This window comes from Zalophus californianus, chromosome 15 (genome assembly GCF_009762305.2).
Source record: "Zalophus californianus isolate mZalCal1 chromosome 15, mZalCal1.pri.v2, whole genome shotgun sequence".
Classification (NCBI taxonomy): domain Eukaryota; kingdom Metazoa; phylum Chordata; class Mammalia; order Carnivora; family Otariidae; genus Zalophus; species Zalophus californianus.
The window spans coordinates 53,872,869-53,893,269 of NC_045609.1; the positions used below are offsets into that span (position 1 = coordinate 53,872,869).

General features: G+C 37.7%; 1 protein-coding gene across 3 annotated transcripts in view; it reads left to right on the forward strand.

The window, feature by feature from the left end:
• The window catches only part of EXOC6 (exocyst complex component 6), a 240,815-nt gene that overhangs the window by 190,446 nt on the left and 29,968 nt on the right, over positions 1 to 20,401 (forward strand). For all 3 annotated transcript variants that reach the window (XM_027595848.1, XM_027595850.1, XM_027595849.2), the window contains exon 20: positions 13,143 to 13,216. In XM_027595848.1, the coding sequence (XP_027451649.1) occupies positions 13,143 to 13,216 (74 nt within the window). The remainder of the gene's footprint in view (positions 1 to 13,142; positions 13,217 to 20,401) is intronic.

A 20,401-nucleotide genomic window follows, 5' to 3' on the forward strand; every position in this document is an offset into this window, starting at 1 on the left:
GCTTTGAAACCATTCAACAATCGAGAGGCCCAATTTTTCCTATAAAACATGGGATATGGAATTGATAATTTCCAAAATGCATCCTACTTTAAAATTGGGAGGCAGTGAAATTTAAGGCAAACAAAAGTGGGGCTTTGGAGTCATACATTAATTCCTTCTTATCTACTATGTGTTTGGTATTTAGGCAACATAGTGATAAACAAAACAAAAAAGTTTGTCACCGTCTTGGGGTTTAAGCCCAGGGGAGACAATCATTAAATAATTGCACCTTAGTAAATATGACTGTAAATTGTTAAATTCTATAAAAGTATAGAGTACTGTGAGAAAGTATAAGAAGTAAACCTAATTTAGATTAAAAGTTGTATAGATTAAAAATACAAGGTAGAGTCTATGTATGAATGAAGTGGATACTTTTGATTAACTTGACCATATAATCAGAATGCTACTATAGCTACCGGATTAGAGAAGTCAGGAAGGCATCCATTTGGAATTGCACATGTAGCCACCTCTGAAAGCTGCACAGAACCTTTGATCCTATAATAGACTTTGTATAACTTCAAGAGAAATTGCTTCTTAGTTGGAAGAGCATTTGCCACACTTGGTATGAAGCAGATGTTTTAAATCTGTATGTGTGCTTGTGTTTTATACTTATTAAACACCTATTATGTATTGGGCCCCAATAATAGGTTCCTTATGAATGCAAATGCATAGAGGAAAAGATCAAAATGTTCTCTTAGGTTTTTATAAAGGTATCTCAGAAATCTTTTACATCACCAACAAAATACAAAATATTTCCAAAGCATCAGGCAATCTGAAAGACTTGAAGTACCCAAAAATAGATCTAGAATGTCCTTTTCCATACATTCTGTATAAATATCCAAATGAGGTTATCCACTCCTAAGAGTTTAACATTTTAACTCCACAGATATTAGAAAAGCTCCAGATTGAAGAGTACTGGTCTCTGTTTCAATGATGAGTTATTGAGGAATAGACGAATCTCTAGATATAAACACCTCTTTAAAAAAATAGATGAAGGCTTTTCATAGGTTGTGTGTGTGTGTGTGCGTGCACGCACACGTATGTTAATGGCTTTGACCTCAGGGCTCTAATTTTAATCTTGAAAAAAGACCTATATCTGAAATAAAAGGATTCAGGGAAAACCATGTGGATATATGCCATAGGACAATATTTCAGCGTCTCATTTTATTTTTATTTATTTGACAGAGATATAGCAAGAGAAGGAAAACAAGCAGTGGGAGTGGGAGAGGGAGCTGGGATCCCAAAGAGGTGCCCGATCCCAGGACCCTGGGATTGTGGCCTGAGCCAAAGGCAGACACTTAACGACTCAGCCACCCAGGCGCCCTCGGTGTCTCATCTTAGAGTACACTGGATGCTATTACACTGTTTGCCTCCCTGAATTGGTCCTGGTTTTAATGGCACTTAAGGTACCGGATTTAGGCTACTTTGCCCATATTTAATTCCAAGAAAGAGAGATGACTAAATACTACTTTATATAAAAGTGAGGTGACTATAGAGGGAAATTTGGTCCTAGAGGCTTACATCCCATTGCTTCCAACCATGGGTAACAGTATAAGTCTAAGAAACAAGAACTCTTAAGACCCCGGACTCCCAGGCATGAGTTCTTCACCACCAGAAAAACCACTAGGTGGTGCTCTTAGTCATTCCTTCTAATGACACATCTGGTCCACACTGGATACCTTCTTTGCCTAGCCAAAATTTGAGTTCTAAGTAGCTACTTTAAATCTTCAGATCTAGCAAGAAATAGAATTATAAAGAATCTCTTCAATATGCAGACTACTGGTATTCATTTTCAGTCACTTTTTTGGTTACAAAATTATTCCATTTTATATGTCCCTGCCTTGTCATCCCCAAGCAGTCTTGAGACTAGTCTAGCCTCCTCACCCTCTCAATCATTTGTTCATCTTTTGGTCTGTTTGCTCTTATGACTCTTTTTTCCCCTTCCCCCCAACCCCTGACACTTCTAAATATCCTTGTAGATGTCTTCCAAATAATGCACATTTTCTGCCTTACAGTAAAAATAACTGTATGCCTAGGACAAGATTGTTCAAGGACTTATTCCCTCTGCATTTAATTTCAGGGTAGCTTTTATATTTCCATGCCAGGATAAATACTTACAGCCTGACAACTTTTTAAAAAAGATTTATTTATTTTAGAGAGAGAGTATCCTGAAGCAGGCTCCCCACTGAGCAGGGACCCTGACTTGGGTCTGGATACCAGGACCCTGAGATCATGACCTGAGCCAAAATCAGGTATCACATGCTCAATTGACTAAGCCACCCAGGCACTCCCTCACGACCTGACTTCTTAGCAGTTTTTGTACCCCCATACCAAACCCTCTGCATCTATGTGTAGATCCTAAGGATAAAACTTTTTTGTTATATATACAAATAATTCATGTTTTTGCCTACAAATATTCTTTATTCTCTTAAAACTTCAGAGATGGCCAATTTGGAAGACATTTTTGTCATTATTATCACAGTTACAATAGCATGTATTATTTTTCACTTTCAGTTTCTTCTAAATTAATTCTGACTTGTCTCCTTCCCGGTTAGGCTGATGTAGCAAAGTATTACTCTGTTGTTATAAATGACCTTCCCAGTAAGATCAGATCTCCCTTTCTAGTCTTTCTTTTAGGGTATTTTTAAACTTTGGGCCATTTATTATTAAGTTCCATATTCTAGCAGAAAATAAGAGGAAATGAGTATATCATGAAGTTATTTTGTTTTAAAAAAAGAAATGGTCAAATTGGACCATTAAGAGAAAAAAACCCAAAAGATTTAGACTAGCTTTATTTAAAAAAAAAAACAAAAAACCCCAGCAACTCTAGGGGCACCTGGCTGGCTCAGTTAGTAGAGCATGCAACTCTTGATCTCGGGGTTGTAAGGTCGAGCCCCACGGTCAGTGTAGAGATTACTTAAAAATAAAATATTAAAAAAAAACTTTAAAAAGCCTGGAAACTATTTTTTTTTCCCCTGGAAACTCTTTAAATATCTTATTGGAAGACGAGGATCAATGTATTTTTAAAAAATATCCTTCATGGATAACTTGGGGCAAGATGGCGGAGGAGTAGGAGACCTAGATTTCGTCTGGTCTCAGGAATTCAGCTGAACAGGGATCAAACCATTCTGAACACCTACGAACTCAACAGGAGATCAAAGAGGAGAGTAGCAACAACTATCTGAACAGAGAAGCGACCACTTTCTGGAAGACTGTTGAATCACAGATCTGTACTTCTGAAACAAATAACGCAACATATTTTAAGAAAAAAGAAAAAGAAGAAGATAGCAGGAGAGGAAGAATGAAGGGGAGTAAGTCAGAGGGGGAGACGAACCAGGAGAGATGATGGACTCTGAAAAACAAACTGAGGTTTCTGGAGGGGAGGAGGGTGGGGGGATGGGTTAGCCTGGTGATGGGTATTGAGGAGGGCACATTCTGCATGGAGCACTGGGTGTTATGAACAAACAATGAATCATGGGTACACCAAAACAAATTATGTAATATATGGTGATTAACATAATAATAAAAAAAATTAAAAAAAATATCCTTCATGGCATGGCTAAATGACACAGACACAGATATCATAATAAGAAAGTAGGCATTATTAAATAAAAATCATAAAAAGATGACCTAAGGGGGTGTTCCTGGGTGACTCAGTTGGTTAAGTGTCTGTCTTTGGCTCAGGTCATGATCTCAGGGTCCTGGGATCAAGCCCTGAGTCGGGCTTCCTGCTCAGCGGGGAGTCCGCTTCTCTCTCTCCCTCTGCCCTCCCTTCATTGCTCTTGCTCTCTCTGTCTCCAATAAATAAATAAAATCTTTAAAAAAAAAAAGATGACCTAAGGGAAAAGAATATTGAAAGCCCCAAAATATGACAAATCATATATAAAATAAGGATCTGGATGAGCCAAGAGGGAATCTGAACACAATACTTAAAGGGATCCCAAAAATTAGTATTCAATTCTTTAAAACTTCAAAGGTTGAAATCTGTCTCCAGAATTATTGGGACCATTAGACAGTATTAATAGAAATGAATTATTTGTATTACCATTCATTCAACACATTTACTGAATATTTCGTATACACCAGACATGGATTATATAAAGGTAAAAGAAATGAACTCTACTTCTCACAGTTTCTTGTTTAGTGGAAGAACTCACAATTTAGTTTTGTTTTTTTTTTAAGATTTTATTTATTTGACAGAGAGAGACACAATGAGAGAGGGAACACAAGCAGGGAGAGTAGGAGAGGGAGAAGCAGGCTTCCCGCTGAGCAGGGAGCCCGATGCGGGGCTCAATCCCAGGACCCTAGGACCATGACCTGAGCCAAAGGCAGACGCTTAACGACTGAGCCACCCAGGCGCCCTCACAATTTAGTTTTAATTGATAAAAACATTAGGGGTATTCTCAGCCATCCTCAACTATTTTGAAATAAATACAATATATATACAGAATGTTATAGCTTTACAGTGCATTAGCCATATGTGGCTATTAAATTTAAATAAAAAATTCAGTACAGATAGAGAACATTTCTGTTATTGCATAAAGTTCTGTTGGACAGCTCTATTCATGATCTAATCAGCAAGCTACATTATATATCAATTTCCTGGACTGGATAGAATTCCTTTAGAATTTATCTGCTCATTTTTTTCATTTCCTTCATTCATTTAAGAAACTTTTGTTGGGTGCCTGGGTAGGCTCAGATCGTTAAGCGTCTGCCTTCGGCTCGGGTCATGATCCCAGGGTCCTGGGATTGAGTCCCGCATCGGGCTCCCTGCTCCTTGGGAGCCTGCTTCTCCCTCTGCTTCTCTCTCTCTCTGTCTCATGAATAAATAAATAAAATCTTTAAAAAAAAAAAAAAAAACTTTTGTTGACTACTCATATGTCAGGCATTGTGCTAAGTGATAGGGATGTAGAAACAGAAATATATTCTCTACCCTCAGTTCATGGTCAGGTGGGAAGACCCAGACAGATAAACAATTATAAGATAGCAAAATGGGTGGTGTAGTTCGCCTGTGCACAGGAAATTGTAGTGAGAACAGAGAGGAAGACTAACCCAGCCTGCAGGATAATGGAAGTCTTCCACTGAAGGTGAGGATTGAATGGAAGGATAAGTGAGAGTTAACTGATGGAAAAATAGAGGAGAAAGGCTGCTCCAGGCAGAAGAATCAAGATTCTGTGGAAAGGGACTGTGGTGTATGCAAGGAAGTCCTGGTAGTTGGTATGGAAAGAGTTTAAGGCGCCCCTAGGGAAGCGGTAAGAGATGAGACTAGAGTGATAGACAAAGGCCAGATTATAAAGGACCTTATTTGTCTTGCTTTATCGTGAAGAGGATGGGGAACCATTGAAAGATGTTAAACTCTGATGTGGCACAAATTACATTTACATCTTACATAAAACACACTAGGAGTAGTGGATGGAGAGGTGTGTGTTAGCATCCAAGCAGGAAGTGATAATAGCTTGAACTAAGGTAGAGACAGATTCAGGCTGAAGATATTTCAGAAGATAGAAACAACAGGATTGGCTGAATTTTAGTTTTAAAGAAGTAAAGAAAAAAATATGAAGCTATGGAACAGATTGAATAGCATATAGTTAGAAATATCATCTGTAGCAGATGATTATCAGATTGCTAAATTGTCTCCTATCCCTAAGAGACATTTGAGAAAAAGCCCCGAGAGCTATGAACTAGTGAGTTGCACTTCCATATTGGTAGGTTCTTGTAAGAGATAGAATAAAAGGTGAGAGGTTAATACTTAATCAGATTCTGGATCAATGGATTGCATGCTAGGAGATCTGAATTAGCTGTGTGATCCTGGGCAAGTCAGTTCACTTTTAATTTTTCTAATCTGTAAAATGAAGGACTGCGTGACTTTTAAGCCAAGCCTTCAGGGGACTGGTGGAGGTATTTCAAAGGGAGTGTCTCTTCTAGCTGCTAAGATTTTTTTTTTAATAATTTTTTATTGTTATATTAATCACCATACATTACATCATTAGTTTTTGATGTAGTGTTCCATGATTCATTGTGCATAACACCCAGTGCTCCACGCAGAATGTGCCCTCTTTAATACCCATCACCAGGCTAACCCATCCCCCCACCCCCCTAGCTGCTAAGATTTTATGATCCATCATTTGCATGTCCTGTTACCAAAGTAAGTTATTGTGATGATCAAAGTAGGTGGTGTGTGAGAAACTGCTTTGTAAACTCGAAAGTGCTATATAAATTTATAGGACTCTTACAATTTTGACACTAAGCTCTTTGGCTTAATGCCAAGTAATGGGGCTTAAACTATAGTACCTTAAACAGGAACTGAGAGAAAAGGACATTATTTTCAGTGCAGAAAAATTCTGGGAGATAATGATTACAAGTGTAATCGAATTTGAACTTATGCCTGATATATAAAGTAAGTCTCCCTGTGTTAGAGGAAGTATTTATTTTTTTGTGTATGTATATGTATATGTGGAGATGGTAAAGCTGAGCCAACATTTACAGTTTTGATTGGAGACCACTAGGGATTCATAGTTAACTGTTACTTGAAACAGTAGCCTGAGACTGGGACAAGAAAGCCAACAATATGCTGGGTGGTCTTAAGAAAACTACTTTTTAAATTAAAAAATACCTTTACTTTTAATTGGTGATTGTAATTTTGTTTATTATTTTTCAATTAAGATGTGTTGGTACTAGAGAAAGACAACTCTATTTGGAACATGGTTGGGGTGATGGGGTCACCACAGTATGAAATTATGCCACTTTTCATTGTATGAAAAGACAATGATGTGAGTGAATTATACTAAATAATGAAAAGTATGGCTAGATTTGCTTATTATTAAGCATCTTAGTTTTCTGGAAAAGACAGCCTGAGAAAAGTGAATGTGGTCACCTATCTAATGGCCATAACTATGTACGTAGTACATAGCAGAGAACCAGGAAGTAAAAGGAAAAAATGGCGTACCTCTCACTGACAAAAAGGTTATTCCTACTCGAAAAGCACATATACTCAAAGGCATATATAGAATTCATTCACCCTATTTGTGGGAGAGTCCCTTACTCAGGCTGTATTTGCTCTTACTTTAGACACAATTCTAGTAGTCAGTTAGCTGACTGGCCAGCTCAAGACTGTTAAAGCCAGCATATTAATAAGATGAATGAGAGAGCAGAGAGTAAGAATTTATGTTAAAACGGCAAGAAAAGGCAGAAAAATTATAAGAGCTAGACATAACTTAAACAGCATAGCATTCTGAGCTATTTAATGTAAAAAAAGGGGGGGACCTTAATAATATGGCAGCCCTCAGAATTAATTGTATTGTATAGAATAAAAAGCATTCTTACAGTAATCCAGAGAATGAAGAAATGTTTAAATAATATTTAGAATACTCAAAGTTCAAAAAACGATGTATTATGTTACAGTTTAAAATTTCATCAAAAATGCTCAAGATTAAAAAATTAACATTATCTTAAAACAACAGCAACAACAAAACATATTTTGACATCTTTACTTCCTAAAAATGCCAGATAAATTAAGCTGTGATAGGCTTTCATGTATTTAAAATTAAATATATGGGGCGCCTGGGTGGCTCAGTTGGTTAAGCGACTGCTCTCGGCTCAGGTCATGATCCCGGGGTCCTGGGATCGAGTCCCACATCGGGCTCCCTGCTCAGCGGAAAGCCTGCTTCTCCCTCTGCCTCTGCCTGCCACTCCCCCTGCTTGTGCTCTCTGTCAAATAAATAAATAAATAAATAAAATCTTTTAAAAATTAAATTAAATACCCAAAGACACCCACACATTGAAAGTGAGGGGGTGGAAAACCTTTTACCATGCTAATGGACACCAAAAGAAAGCTGGGGTGGCAATCCTTATATCAGACAAATTAGATTTTTAAAAAAGACTGTAGTAAGAGATGAGGAAGGACACTATATCCTACTTAAAAGATCTATCCAACAAGAAGATCTAACATTTGTAAATATCTATGCCCCTAACATGGGAGCAGCCAATTATATAAGGCAATTAATAACAAAAGCAAAGAAACACATTGACAACAATACAATAACAGTGGGGGACTTTAACAGTCTCCTGACTGAAATGGACAGATCATCTAAGCAAAAGATCAACAAGGAAATAAAGACTTTAAATGACACACTGGACCAAATGGACTTCACACACATATTCAGAACATTCCATCCCAAAGCAACAGAATACACATTCTTCTCTAGTGCCCATGGAACATTCTCCAGAATAGATCACATCCTAGGTCACAAATCAGGTCTCAACCAGTACCAAAAGATTGGGATTATTCCCTGCATATTTTCAGACCACAATGCTTTGAAACTGGAACTCAATCACAAGAGGAAAGTCGGAAAGAACTCAAATACATGGAGGCTAAAGAGCATCCTACTAAAGAATGAATGGGTCAACCAGGAAATTAAAGAAGAATTAAAAAAATTCATGGAAACCAATGAAAATGAAAACACAACTGTTCAAAATCTTTGGGATGCAGCAAAGGAAGTCCTAAGAGGAAAGTATATAGCAATACGAGCCTTTCTCAAGAAACAAGAAAGGTCTCAAATACACAACCTAACCCTACACCTAAAGGAGCTAGAGAAAAAACAACAAATAAAGCCTAAACCCAGCAGGAGAAGAGAAATAATAAAGATCAGAGCAGAAATGAATGAAATAGAAACCAAAAGAACAGTAGAACCGATCCACGAAACTAGGAGCTGGTTCTTTGAAAAAATTAACAAGATTGATAAACCCCTGGCCAGACTTATCAAAAAGAAAAGAGAAAGGACCCAGATCAACAAAATCATGAATGAAAGAGGAGAGATCACAACCAACACCAAAGAAATACAAACAATTATAAGAACATATTATCACAAATGATGTAATATATGGTGATTAACATAACAATAAAAAATTAAAAAAAAACATATTGTGAGCAACTCTATGCCAGCAAATTAGATAACCTGGAAGAAATGGAGGCATTCCTAGAGATGTATCAACTACCAAAACTGAACCAGGAAGAAACATAAAACCTGAACAGACCTATAACCACTAAGGAAATTGAAGCAGTCATCAAAAATCTCCCAACAAACAAAAGCCCAGGGCCAGTTGGCTTCCCAGGGGAAGTCTACCAAACATTTAAAGAAAAATTAATTCTTATTCTCCTGAAACTGTTCCAAAAAATAGAAATGGAAGGAAAACTTCCAAACTCATTTTATGAGGCCACCATTACCTTGATCCCAAAACCAGACAAAGACCCCATCAAAAAGGAGAATTACAGACCAATATCCTTGATGAACATGGATGCAAAAATTCTCACCAAAATACTAGCCAATAGGATCCAACAGTATATTAAAAGGATTATTCACCATGACCAAGTGGGATTTATCCCTGGGCTGCAGGATTGGTTCAAAACTGCAAAACAATCAGCGTGATACAATATATTAACAAAAGAAAGAACAAGAATCATATGATCCTCTCAATGGATGCAGAAAAAGCGTTTGACAAAGGACAGCATCCTTTCTTGATCAAAACTCTTCAGAGTATAGGGATAGAGGGTACATACCTCAATATCATAAAAGCCATCTATGAAATCCTACAGCAAATATCATTTTCAATGGGGAAAAACTGAGCTTTCCTCCTAAGGTCAGGAACGCGGCAGGGATGTCCACTATCCCCACTGCTATTCAACATAGTATTAGAAGTCCTAGCCACAGCAATCAGACAACAAAAAGAAATCAAAGGCATCCAAATCGGCAAAGAGGAAGTCAAACTCTCACTCTTTGCAGATGATATGATACTTTACGTGGAAAACCCAAAAGACTCCACCCCAACACTGCTAGAACTCATACAGGAATTCAGTAAAGTGGCAGGATACAAAATCAATGCACAGAAATCAGTGGCATCCCTATACACAAACAACAAGACAGAAAAGAGAGAAATTAAGGAGTTGATCCCATTTACAATTGCACCAAAAACCATGAGATATCTAGGAATAAATCTAACCAAAGAGGCAAAGAATTTGTACTCAGAAAACTATAAAATACTCATGAAAGAAATTGAGGAAGACACAAAGAAATGGAAAAACATTCCATGCTCATGGATTCGAAGAACAAACATTGTGAAGATGTCAATGCTACCTAGAGCAATCTACACATTCATTGCAATCCCCATCAAAATACCATCCACTTTTTTCAAAGAAATGGAACAAATAATCCTAAAATTTGTATGGAACCAGAAAAGACCCCGAATAGCCAGAGGAATGTTGAAAAAGAAAAGCAAAGCTGGCGGCATCACAATTCTGGACTTCTGGCTCTATTACAAAGCTGTCATCATCAAGACAGTATGGTACTGGCACAAATACAGACACATAGATCAATGGAACAGAATAGAGAGCCCAGAAATGGACCCTCAACTCTATGGTCAACTAATCTTTGACAAAGCAGGAAAGAATGTCCAATGGAAAAAGGACAGTCTCTTCAACAAATGGTGTTGGGAAAATTGGACAGCCACATGCAGAAGAATGAAACTGGACCATTTCCTTACACCACACACAAAAATAGACTCCAAATGGTTGAAAGACCTAAATGTGAGACAGGAGTCCATCAAAATCCTTGAGGGGAACACAGGCAGCAACCTCTTCAACCTCAGCCGCAGCAACTTCTTCCTAGAAACATGGCCAAAGGCAAGGGAAGCAAGGGCAAAAATGAACTATTGGGATTTCATCAAGATAAAAAGCTTTTGCACAGCAAAAGAAACAGTCCACAAAACCAAAAGACAACCGATAGAATGGGAGAAAATATTTGCAAATGACATATCAGATAAAGGCCTAGTATCCAAAATCTATAAAGAAGTTATCAAACTCAACACCCAAAGAACAAATGATCCAATCAAGAAATGGGCAGAAGACATGGACATTTTTCCAAAGAAGACATCCAAATGGCCAACAGACACATGAAAAAGTGCTCAACATCGCTCGGCATCAGGGAAATCCAAATCAAAACCTCCAGGAGATACCACCTCACACCAGTCAGAATGGCTAAAATTAACAAGTCAGGAAACGACAGAGTTTGGTGGGGATGCGGAGAAAGGGGAACCCTCCTACACTGTTGGTGGGAATGCAAGCTGGTGCAACCACTCTGAAAAACAGTTGAAAACAGAAGCTACCATATGATCCAGCAATTGCACTACTGGGTATTTACCACAAAGATACAAATGTAGGGATCCAAAGGGGCATGTGCACCCCGATGTTTATAGCAGCAATGTCCACAACAGCCAAACTGTGGAAAGAGCCAAGATGTCCATCAACAGATGAATGGATAAAGAAGATGTGGTGTATATATCCAATGGAATATTATGCAGCCGTCAAAAGGAATGAGATCTTGGCATTTGCAACAACGTGGATGGAACTGGAGGGTCTTATGCTGAGTGAAATAAGTCAATCAGAGAAAGACATGTATCCTATGACCTCACTGATATGAGGAATTCTTAATCTCAGGAAACAAACTGAGGGTTGCTGGAATGGTGGGGGGTGGGAGGGATGGGGTGGCTGGGTGATAGACGTTGGGGAGGTATGTGCTATGGTGAGCGCTGTGAATTGTGCAAGACTGTTGAATCACAGATCTGTACCTCTGAAACATAATGCAATATATGTTAAAGAAAAAAAAAGATAGCAGGAGGGGAAGAATGAAGGGGAGTAAATCGGAGGGGGAGATGAACCATGAGAGAAGATGGACTCTGAAAAACAAACAGTGTTCTAGAGGGGAGAGGGGTGGGGGATGGGTTAGCCTGGTGATGGGTATTAAAGAGGGCATGTTCTGCGTGGAGCACTGGGTGTTAGGCACAAACAATAACTCATGGAACACTACATCAAAAACTAATGATGTAATGTATGGTGATTAACATAACAAAAAAATTTAAAGAAAAATAATTAAATATATGATTCTGAGCTTTTCTAAACTATATTTCACACATAATACACTAAAGAATTATTTTTGTTATTCAGAGAACTATATATATAGGGTACAAATTTAAATGGCTTCTAAAATACTGGCTTAGATAAATTCATAAATGGAAAATCTGTAATGTTTTATAGGAAAACACGGAATGCTTGCAGATATTCTTACTTGTCTCAGAAACTTGCATGTAAAATGATCGGTCTTTTTTGTGAGTCAAAAATCTTTTGTCATCAAAATAACATACTGGAATTGTCTTCAACCTAACTAAACAAGCTATGTTACTAGTATTATAAATTTTTAAGTGCAAGAAAATTATAGAAAAAATCTTTTGAGGGGCGCCTGGGTGGCACAGTTGGTTAAGTCTCTGACTCATGCTTTCAGCTCAGGTTGTGAGATCCATCCCAGAGTCCAGCTCTGCGCTCAGCATGGAGTCTGCTTAGAGTTTCTCTCTCCCTCTTCCTCTGCCCCTTCCCCCCCTCCCCCGCTAAAATAAATCTTTAAGAAAAAAAAAAGAAGAAACAATATTTTGATTCAGTTTTGTCTTAAAATATTTTTTTTAGTTTTTAAAGAGGTAGGATTCCTTTATGGAAAAAAATTTACTAGAAGACATGAACAGACATTTCTGCATCATCCTCATTTTGCTACTTAGAACACTTTACCTGTTGTCTGCATGTAAAGCTGACTTTTTATGTGTCTGCCCATTACTGTTTTTAGCTAGAGGTAGGATTTTTATAAGCATGTTCTGTAACAAAGGAGAAGTTTTGAAATATGTTGACAGCCATGGAATTGGTATAGTTTCAAAATGCTTCTATAATCATTCACCTAAGGCTAAATAGAGTCAGAAAACTTTGCTTGATTGAAGTATATTACTACTCTTGAACTTTATGTGGGATAACCATTCTGAATTTATTGTAATTAAGGATTACAGTGATTAAATGGTAGATTAGAAGTTTAAAATTATTAAAATACTTGTGGTAATGGGTGTGGAGAACATTCTCAGTAGTGAAAATTAAAGGTCATAAATAGTCTTCATTTGAAATGGTTACATGTAAATATTATAATACATTTGTAATGAGTAGAAATTAATTTAGTGGTTAAATCCTTATATATTTTACAATCTTGTTTTTATTCTTGTGTTTTGTTTTTTCTTAATAGTGTTTGCCAGCTCTGAGCCTGTGCCGGGGTTCCAGGGGGACACCCTGCAGCTAGCGTTCATTGACCTCAGACAAGTAAGATGGAAGAATGTAGTTCTCAGGTTTTACTTTCTACTCTTGCTGTGGTTTGGGTTTTTTTTTTTTAATGCTACAGGAATGCTTGTTTGCCTTGAAACAATCTTTGGAAAAGTGCTTCTTTTATAACTATGTGTTTGGCCCTTCTCTCTGAACTTGCATCTCTATTTGGTGTTTCAACCTCATGGAGCACTTTTATTGGTGAATATATAACTTACTCATTACCTGCTAAGCACATGACTAAATAACTTTATACTTTGGTTTAATGACACTAGAAGTTTGAGTTATTTCTTAATGATTTCATGGTCCTATTATGAAAATTGGTGGTATAATTAGTGTCAGGACCCAAGTTAAATGTAAATGATGACAACCTAGAAAGGAGCCCCTTGCTTAAAATTGTGGTAAAGAATGCTTTTTCAATAAATTTTCTGGGGGCGCCTGGGTTGCTTAATTGGCTGGGCGTCCATCTTTGGCTCAGGTCATGATTGCAGGGTCCTGGGATTGAGCCGTGCATTGGGCACCTTGCTCAGCGGGAGCCTGCTTCTCCCTCTCCCTCTGCCTGCCGCTCCCCCTGCTTGTGTGCTTGCTCTCTCTCTGTCAAATAAATAAATAAAATCTTTAAAAATAAATAAAATAAATTTTCTGTATACCTCCACAAAAAAGGACAAAACTACTTTTAGAAAGGTAATTATACATTTATATAATTCTTTTCTGGTCATGTAACTCTAAGTAGAGTAACAAATATAATTTTTTAATCTCTTTTAATAATTTTACTACTCTTTGACCTCTTTATTGTCATTTTCTTTATTTACTTCCTACCCTTTTTCCATCTCCCCCATATTTTTTTCTTCTTATTCGTTTCTTCCTCTTTTCTCCTCCTCCTCTTTCTTTCTTAATACTAGGATTAAGGAGTCTAATAGAGCTGTGAGGCACAAGAGTATGGAGGAGTGGTAGATAGATCCAAGGCAGAGGGCTCAGGAGTTCAGAACTGACAACAGGATGGCTGCTGCCCTTGGCAAGAAGAACCAAATGGAGATAGAATTAGAACAAAGCCATTGTGGGAGCACCTGGCTGGTTCAGTCTGTGGAGCATTTGACTCTTGATCTTGGGGTTGTGAGTTCAAGTCCCACGTTGGGTGTAGAGATTACTTAAAAATAAAATCATAAAAATAAAAAACAAAGCCATTGTGATATCATTCTATTAATGGTCCCATCCCCCTTGGGGATGGAGATGACTGAAGATGGGGCTTCACCGATGATGTAAATAGACAGCCACAGTGATCTTTGGAGCAGGACCAATTTGAGTAATTAAGAAGTTCTGATTTCAGTAAATGTTTGAGAATACAGCTGTTTTTGCTTTAATTCCAAGCCAGTGTTCTATAAATATGTATGAACTACTATGTACTGATTATATGGAGGGAGGTGATATAGTTGAAATAGACACAAAAGTAATGTAAAAGAGAGTTTTGTTCTTGTGGAGCTTAAAACTCTTTTAAAGAAACAAAACCCCCACAAACTGGGTAGGAATACTTACAGAACAATGAGTCATGTGGATATAAATGATATATCTTCAAGTCAGGTTTAGAAGGAAACTGAAAAATTATTCCTATTTCCCAGTTTTTTATCTGTAAGGCACTGAACATATAAGATATATTAATATTTATTTCTGTTTGTAATCAGTGCTCATGTATTATGCCAAACCAGGAACAGTGTTATGGATGACCTAGATCTGGGGATGATTACCCTTACTAAGTTGGAGAAGATAGTAGAAAATGAAGAAGGTGGACTCTGAACTTTTATCCAGTTTACCCGAAGATGTTCTTTCTATAGAAGGTAGATCTATTTGCTTTAGAAGGAGTTTTCTCTGTTGCAGTCTTATTGCCCTGAACAAGATGATCTAATACAGGAAATGGAATCCTTTAGCAGACTAGAAATAGGCTTGGTTGTATGTTCATTTCTCAATTAGGTAGGTTTCCCTGTTACAAGGACATGAATATGTTCTCCAAGTCAAAGAGTATGTAATTTGAGGATATCTCCCATTATATACAAATAATCTGTTCTCAGAAAATTTGGAATTTATTATGTGATATTTTCTCAGTTTTTTATGAATTTGTATGGTATTAACTAGTTTGTAATCACACTGTAGGATTGTGAATAGGACCACATTTGAAACTGTGGGTAAAGATTCTGTTTTTTGATTTGTTCAAATAGGTGGTTTGTTCAATTCAGATTAAACTCTGATCCCAGGTACTTTCTTCCTTCAAAGACAATCATCATTTGACACCAAAGAAGTCCTCTTTAGAAGCATATGTAAAGCATTCCCTCACTAGGGAATTGTTATTAAGGCACACCAACAAATACTAATAACCATCTCAAGTCTTTTTGGTTGAATTTACTTTTCAAGTATGTGCACTTACAGGCATTAAGTCTTCGTTGGCTTTTCCTCATCAGTGTAATTTTGACCTAGCCGAAGGCAGATGCTTAACCATCTGAGCCACCCAGGCGCCCCTTATGAAACTTTTAAGTGAATACAAAAAAATCTATTAGAAACATTTAGAATTCTGAAATCTATTATGACACATGTAGAGCTGTTAAAGATTTATGTAGAAATACCTGTTTAATATAAAACACAGTTTTAAAGTATGGTATTTAGTATTCAGTGCAAGTTACTAGTGGTTAAATTTGAATGAGCTAATTTTTAATGTATTAGTTATTCTAGTTTTAAAAAGGGGCTTAAAATAATTTTTCCTAATTATTGTGAAAATTTAATCATACTCTATCTTTGTATTTTGCATTCTGAAACAAGAAGGTGCAACTAATTCTTGTCTAGCTGCTGGACCACTGAGACATACTTGAATTTTATGATTTTAGAGGCTTGGAATTAATAACTTGACAAAGATAATTATTTTTCACATACATTTGTTTCTCTAATTTATAAAAAGTTAAGTGATGAAATGCCAAGTATGGGAATCGACTGAAAATAAAATTAGTCTTTAAAAGGTCTCATATGAGGTGATAGAAGTTTTTTGTATGAGATGTCAGTGTTATTTAAATAAAGATGCCTTAAAGTTTCAGTAGTGTTTTAATATTCCTGACTTCATAAAGACATTTCATAGAATATTATCTTAATATTTTTATATGAAGTACTATATCACCAAACATAAGAGGGTGCTAATACTTTTATTTACATTTTAGTTGGGTTTCTGCACTTTTCCTTCTTTTTTTTCTAGTCTGTGATCCATTTCTGTCTTAATAGGGTGGCTGACAGTTCTTTTCAAGTATGCTTAGAAAGGCAAAAGAGCCCTTTTCATAGTACTTATAAGGGGTCATGCTTCTCTTTTTTAGTTTGAATTTGATACTGCTTCATGAATTGCTGGGTATGAAAGATTAGGAAGTGGGTCCAGTGGTCAAATTTTACCTGCCCACCCGGACTTTGCCCTGAGGTCAAACTCCTGATATTTGCTGTTCTGAATAGAGGAGTTGATGACAAGTATGAGCTGATACAAGAGGAAAGTTAGAACCATATCAAAGCTGAAGGCAAGAGAATTGGGACTCAATGAGAGACTGTAGCTAAAAGATGGATCATCAGAATTGCCCTCTTTTAAGGAAAAGGAAATAGCTGACCTGTGAGTGAAAAGACTTTATCATCCTGCCAATCACATGCTTGCTAATGGAAGCCAGTTATCTCAACAACATCTTAAGGTCTACTACCCCACACACAATGCAGAGGACTAGTGGTACTGGTACTGCGTTATCTGAATATACTGTCTCAATTTTAAATGTGCTCTTTTAATATGATTTGTATGTGTAAACTTTTTTTTTTAATAAGTAAACCCTGTCATCCTCCTACCCCCAGTTCTGAAATTAATTCCCTGAAAGAAGGATTTTGGTATACTTACATGTGTCTATTTTCTTTTACAAAGACTATCTATTTTGTTAAATATAATCTTTCAAATGGATTTCAGATGAATATGTAAAATTCTTTTGATGAGGTATGAAAACCTTAAAATTTTCAAACTATTTTTATTATAATACTCTTTATATAGTATACAGAACTGAGTGATAATTTTTTGTAACTCATTTTTTTTTAAGTAAGCTTACACCCAACATGGGGCTTGCACTCATGACCCCAAGATTAAGAGTCACATGCTCTACTGACTAAGCCATCCTGGTGTCCCTATAATTCATTCTTTTTCTTTTCTTTTCTATTTTTAAGATTTTATTTATTTATTAGAGAGCCGAGTGAAAGAGAGAGAGCACAGGTGGGGGAAGTAGGGGAGAGGGAGGGGGAGAAGCAGGCTCCCCTCTGAGCAAGGAGCCTGACATGGGGCTCAATCCCAGGACCCCTGGACCATGACCTGAGCTGAAAGCAGATGCTTAACCACCTGAGCCACCCAGGCCCCCCCTATAATCATTCTTTTTTTTTTTCTAAGATTTTATTTATTTATTTGACAGAGAGAGACACAGCGAGAGAGGGAACACAAGCAGGGGGAGTGGGAGAGGGAGAAGCAGGCTTCCCGCGGGACAGGGAGCCCGATGCAGGGCTCGATCCTGGGACCCTGGGATCATGACCTGAGCTGAAGGCAGATGCTTAACGATTGAGCCACCCAGGCGCCCCATAACTCATTCTTTTTTTTTTTTTAAAGGTTTTATTTATTTATTTGGCAGAGAGATACAGAGAGAGCACAAGTAGGCAGAGAGGCAGGCAGAGGGAGAGGGAGAAGCAGGCTCCCCGCTGAGCAGGGAGCCCGATGCGGGGCTCGATCCCAGGACCCTGGGACCATGACCTGAGCCGAAGGCAGTCGCTTAACTGACTGAGCCACCCAGGCGCCCCCCCCATAACTCATTCTTAATACACAGAAATATTTCACTAAATATCACTGGAAAATGAGATGTCCCATATAACCGAATTTTTGTTTTTATATAACTGAAGATTAGTTTTTAATCACCAAAAATTTTAAGATGTAGCCAATTTTGTGGGAAACTTCAAAATATATACCTTACCTTTTTAGCTTCTTACTGAACATAATTCTCACAGTAGATTGAGCGTCCATGGCTTACTAATCCTAATACTAAAAAGCCTCTTTACCTGATTCTGTTTCACTTTGTGATAAGTTAGACTGATAAGATATATCATTGCTGCATTCAACAATATCTTGATAATCTTTTGGCAATATGAAGAATTTTGGGTAGGTTGGATGATAATGCAGTTAGGTGGATTTGAGGCTAATAAAACAATCTCTTGGGGCACCTGGCTGGCTCATTTGGTAGAGCATGTAACTCGATATCAGGGTCATGAGTTCAAACCCCACATTGGGCATGGAGCCTACTTAAAAAAAAATAAATAAAAATAAAACAATCATTTGCCCACAGAAGTTGGATGTTGTATCATCATCACCCCAGAGCAGTATTTCTCAAAGTGTCTTTCCAGGAACAGTGATTTCTCAAGATGAGAAAAGATGTCTTTTTTTTTTAAGATTTTATTTATTTATTTGACAGAGAGAGACACAGCGAGAGAGGGAACACAAGCAGGGGGAGTGGGAGAGGGAGAAGCAGGCTTCCCGCCAAGCAGGGAACCCGATGCTGGGCTCGATTCCAGGACCCTGAGATCATGACCTGAGCCGAAGGCAGACGCTTAAGGACTGAGCCACCCAGGGGCCCCGAGAAAAGATGTCTTTAAAGGCGTTTCTAAGTCAGACAAGTTTGGGAAACACCTTATACTCTAATTCCCTCTTAGAATTGTATATGCGTTAGAATTGTAAGGACTGAGAAATTCTCTGGTAACCCAGCATTTCCCAAACTCATCACAGAACCCCTCCCTCACTTATTTTGGGATGTATTACATGAAACATTGGGAAATGCTTCAAGACTCTGACATCACCTTCTAGATGTCTATCTTTGATAGTTTGGAATCAACATATTTTTAAAATAATGCCTTGGATAATAAATACATAGAAGAAATATGAATTATATGTATAGATGACACAAAGCTAAGAGAGTTACCTGTAGAATCAACATGCTGTTAGTGATAAGTGAACATGCTGTTAGTGATAAGTGAAAGCCAACAAGGTTAAATTTAGCAAGGAAAATATTAAATGCTGTATTCACTTTTTTTTTTTGAGTAATTTCTACACCCAACATGGGCTCAAACTCACGACCCTGGGATCAGGAGTTGCATGCTCTTGCAACTGAGCCATGCAGGCACCCCCTGTATTTAATATTTTTAAATTTAATTTTAAAAAATACAAGATGTAGGAAATCTGACTTACAATATGAAAAAGATCTGGTAGTTATAGTTAACCTCCAAATGAACCAACAGTTTGCTGGGAATTCTTAGACTGCATTCATGTAAGGGTGATATTTAGGTTAGACCACTGTGTTTTGGGGTTGTTAAGACTGTGGCTTGAGTATTGCATGGTGATTTAGACACAATTGGAGAGCACATAGAATTCCAACTCTAAGTGACAGATCAGATACATTGTCATAGGAAGAGCCTTTTAAAAACCTGGGAATATACGGTCTAAAGCCTTACAGGAAAAATCAAATATGTGGTTCCTGTTAGCCTAGATATGAGTCAGTGATTCTTCCTATTACAATCCTGTGCCATGAAAATGACCTCGTAATATTCCTTTCCCCATCTAGGATTAGATCTTTTCCTTCCTTCCTTCCTTCCTCCCTCCCTCCCTCCCTTCCTTCCTCTCTTTCTCTCTTTTCTTTCTTTCTCCATGCCCAGTGTGGGGCTTGAACTCATGACCCTGAGATCAAGAGTCACATGCTTTACTGACTGAGCCAGACAGGTGCCCCAGATCTTGTTTTCAAGTATTTGATTTTGGGCAAACTAGGGGAAAGAGGAAAACTTGACCAGTAAGTACCTCAAAAGAGATCCTATCCCTTACTCTTCTTTCAGCCATTACCCTTCTCCCTCTCAAAGGATAACCACTGTTGTGACCTCTAACACCATGGATAAATTCAACCTGATTTTGAACTTTCTATACATGAAATCATGTAGCATTAATTTTTAAGAAGGTTCTACCTTCTGGGGGGAAATCGGAGGGGGAGACCAACCATGAGAGACGATGGACTCTGAAAAACAAACTGAGGGTTCTGGAGGGGAGGAGGGTGGGGGGATGGGTTAGCCTGGTGATGGGTATTAAAGAGGGCACGTTCTGCATGGAGCACTGGGTGT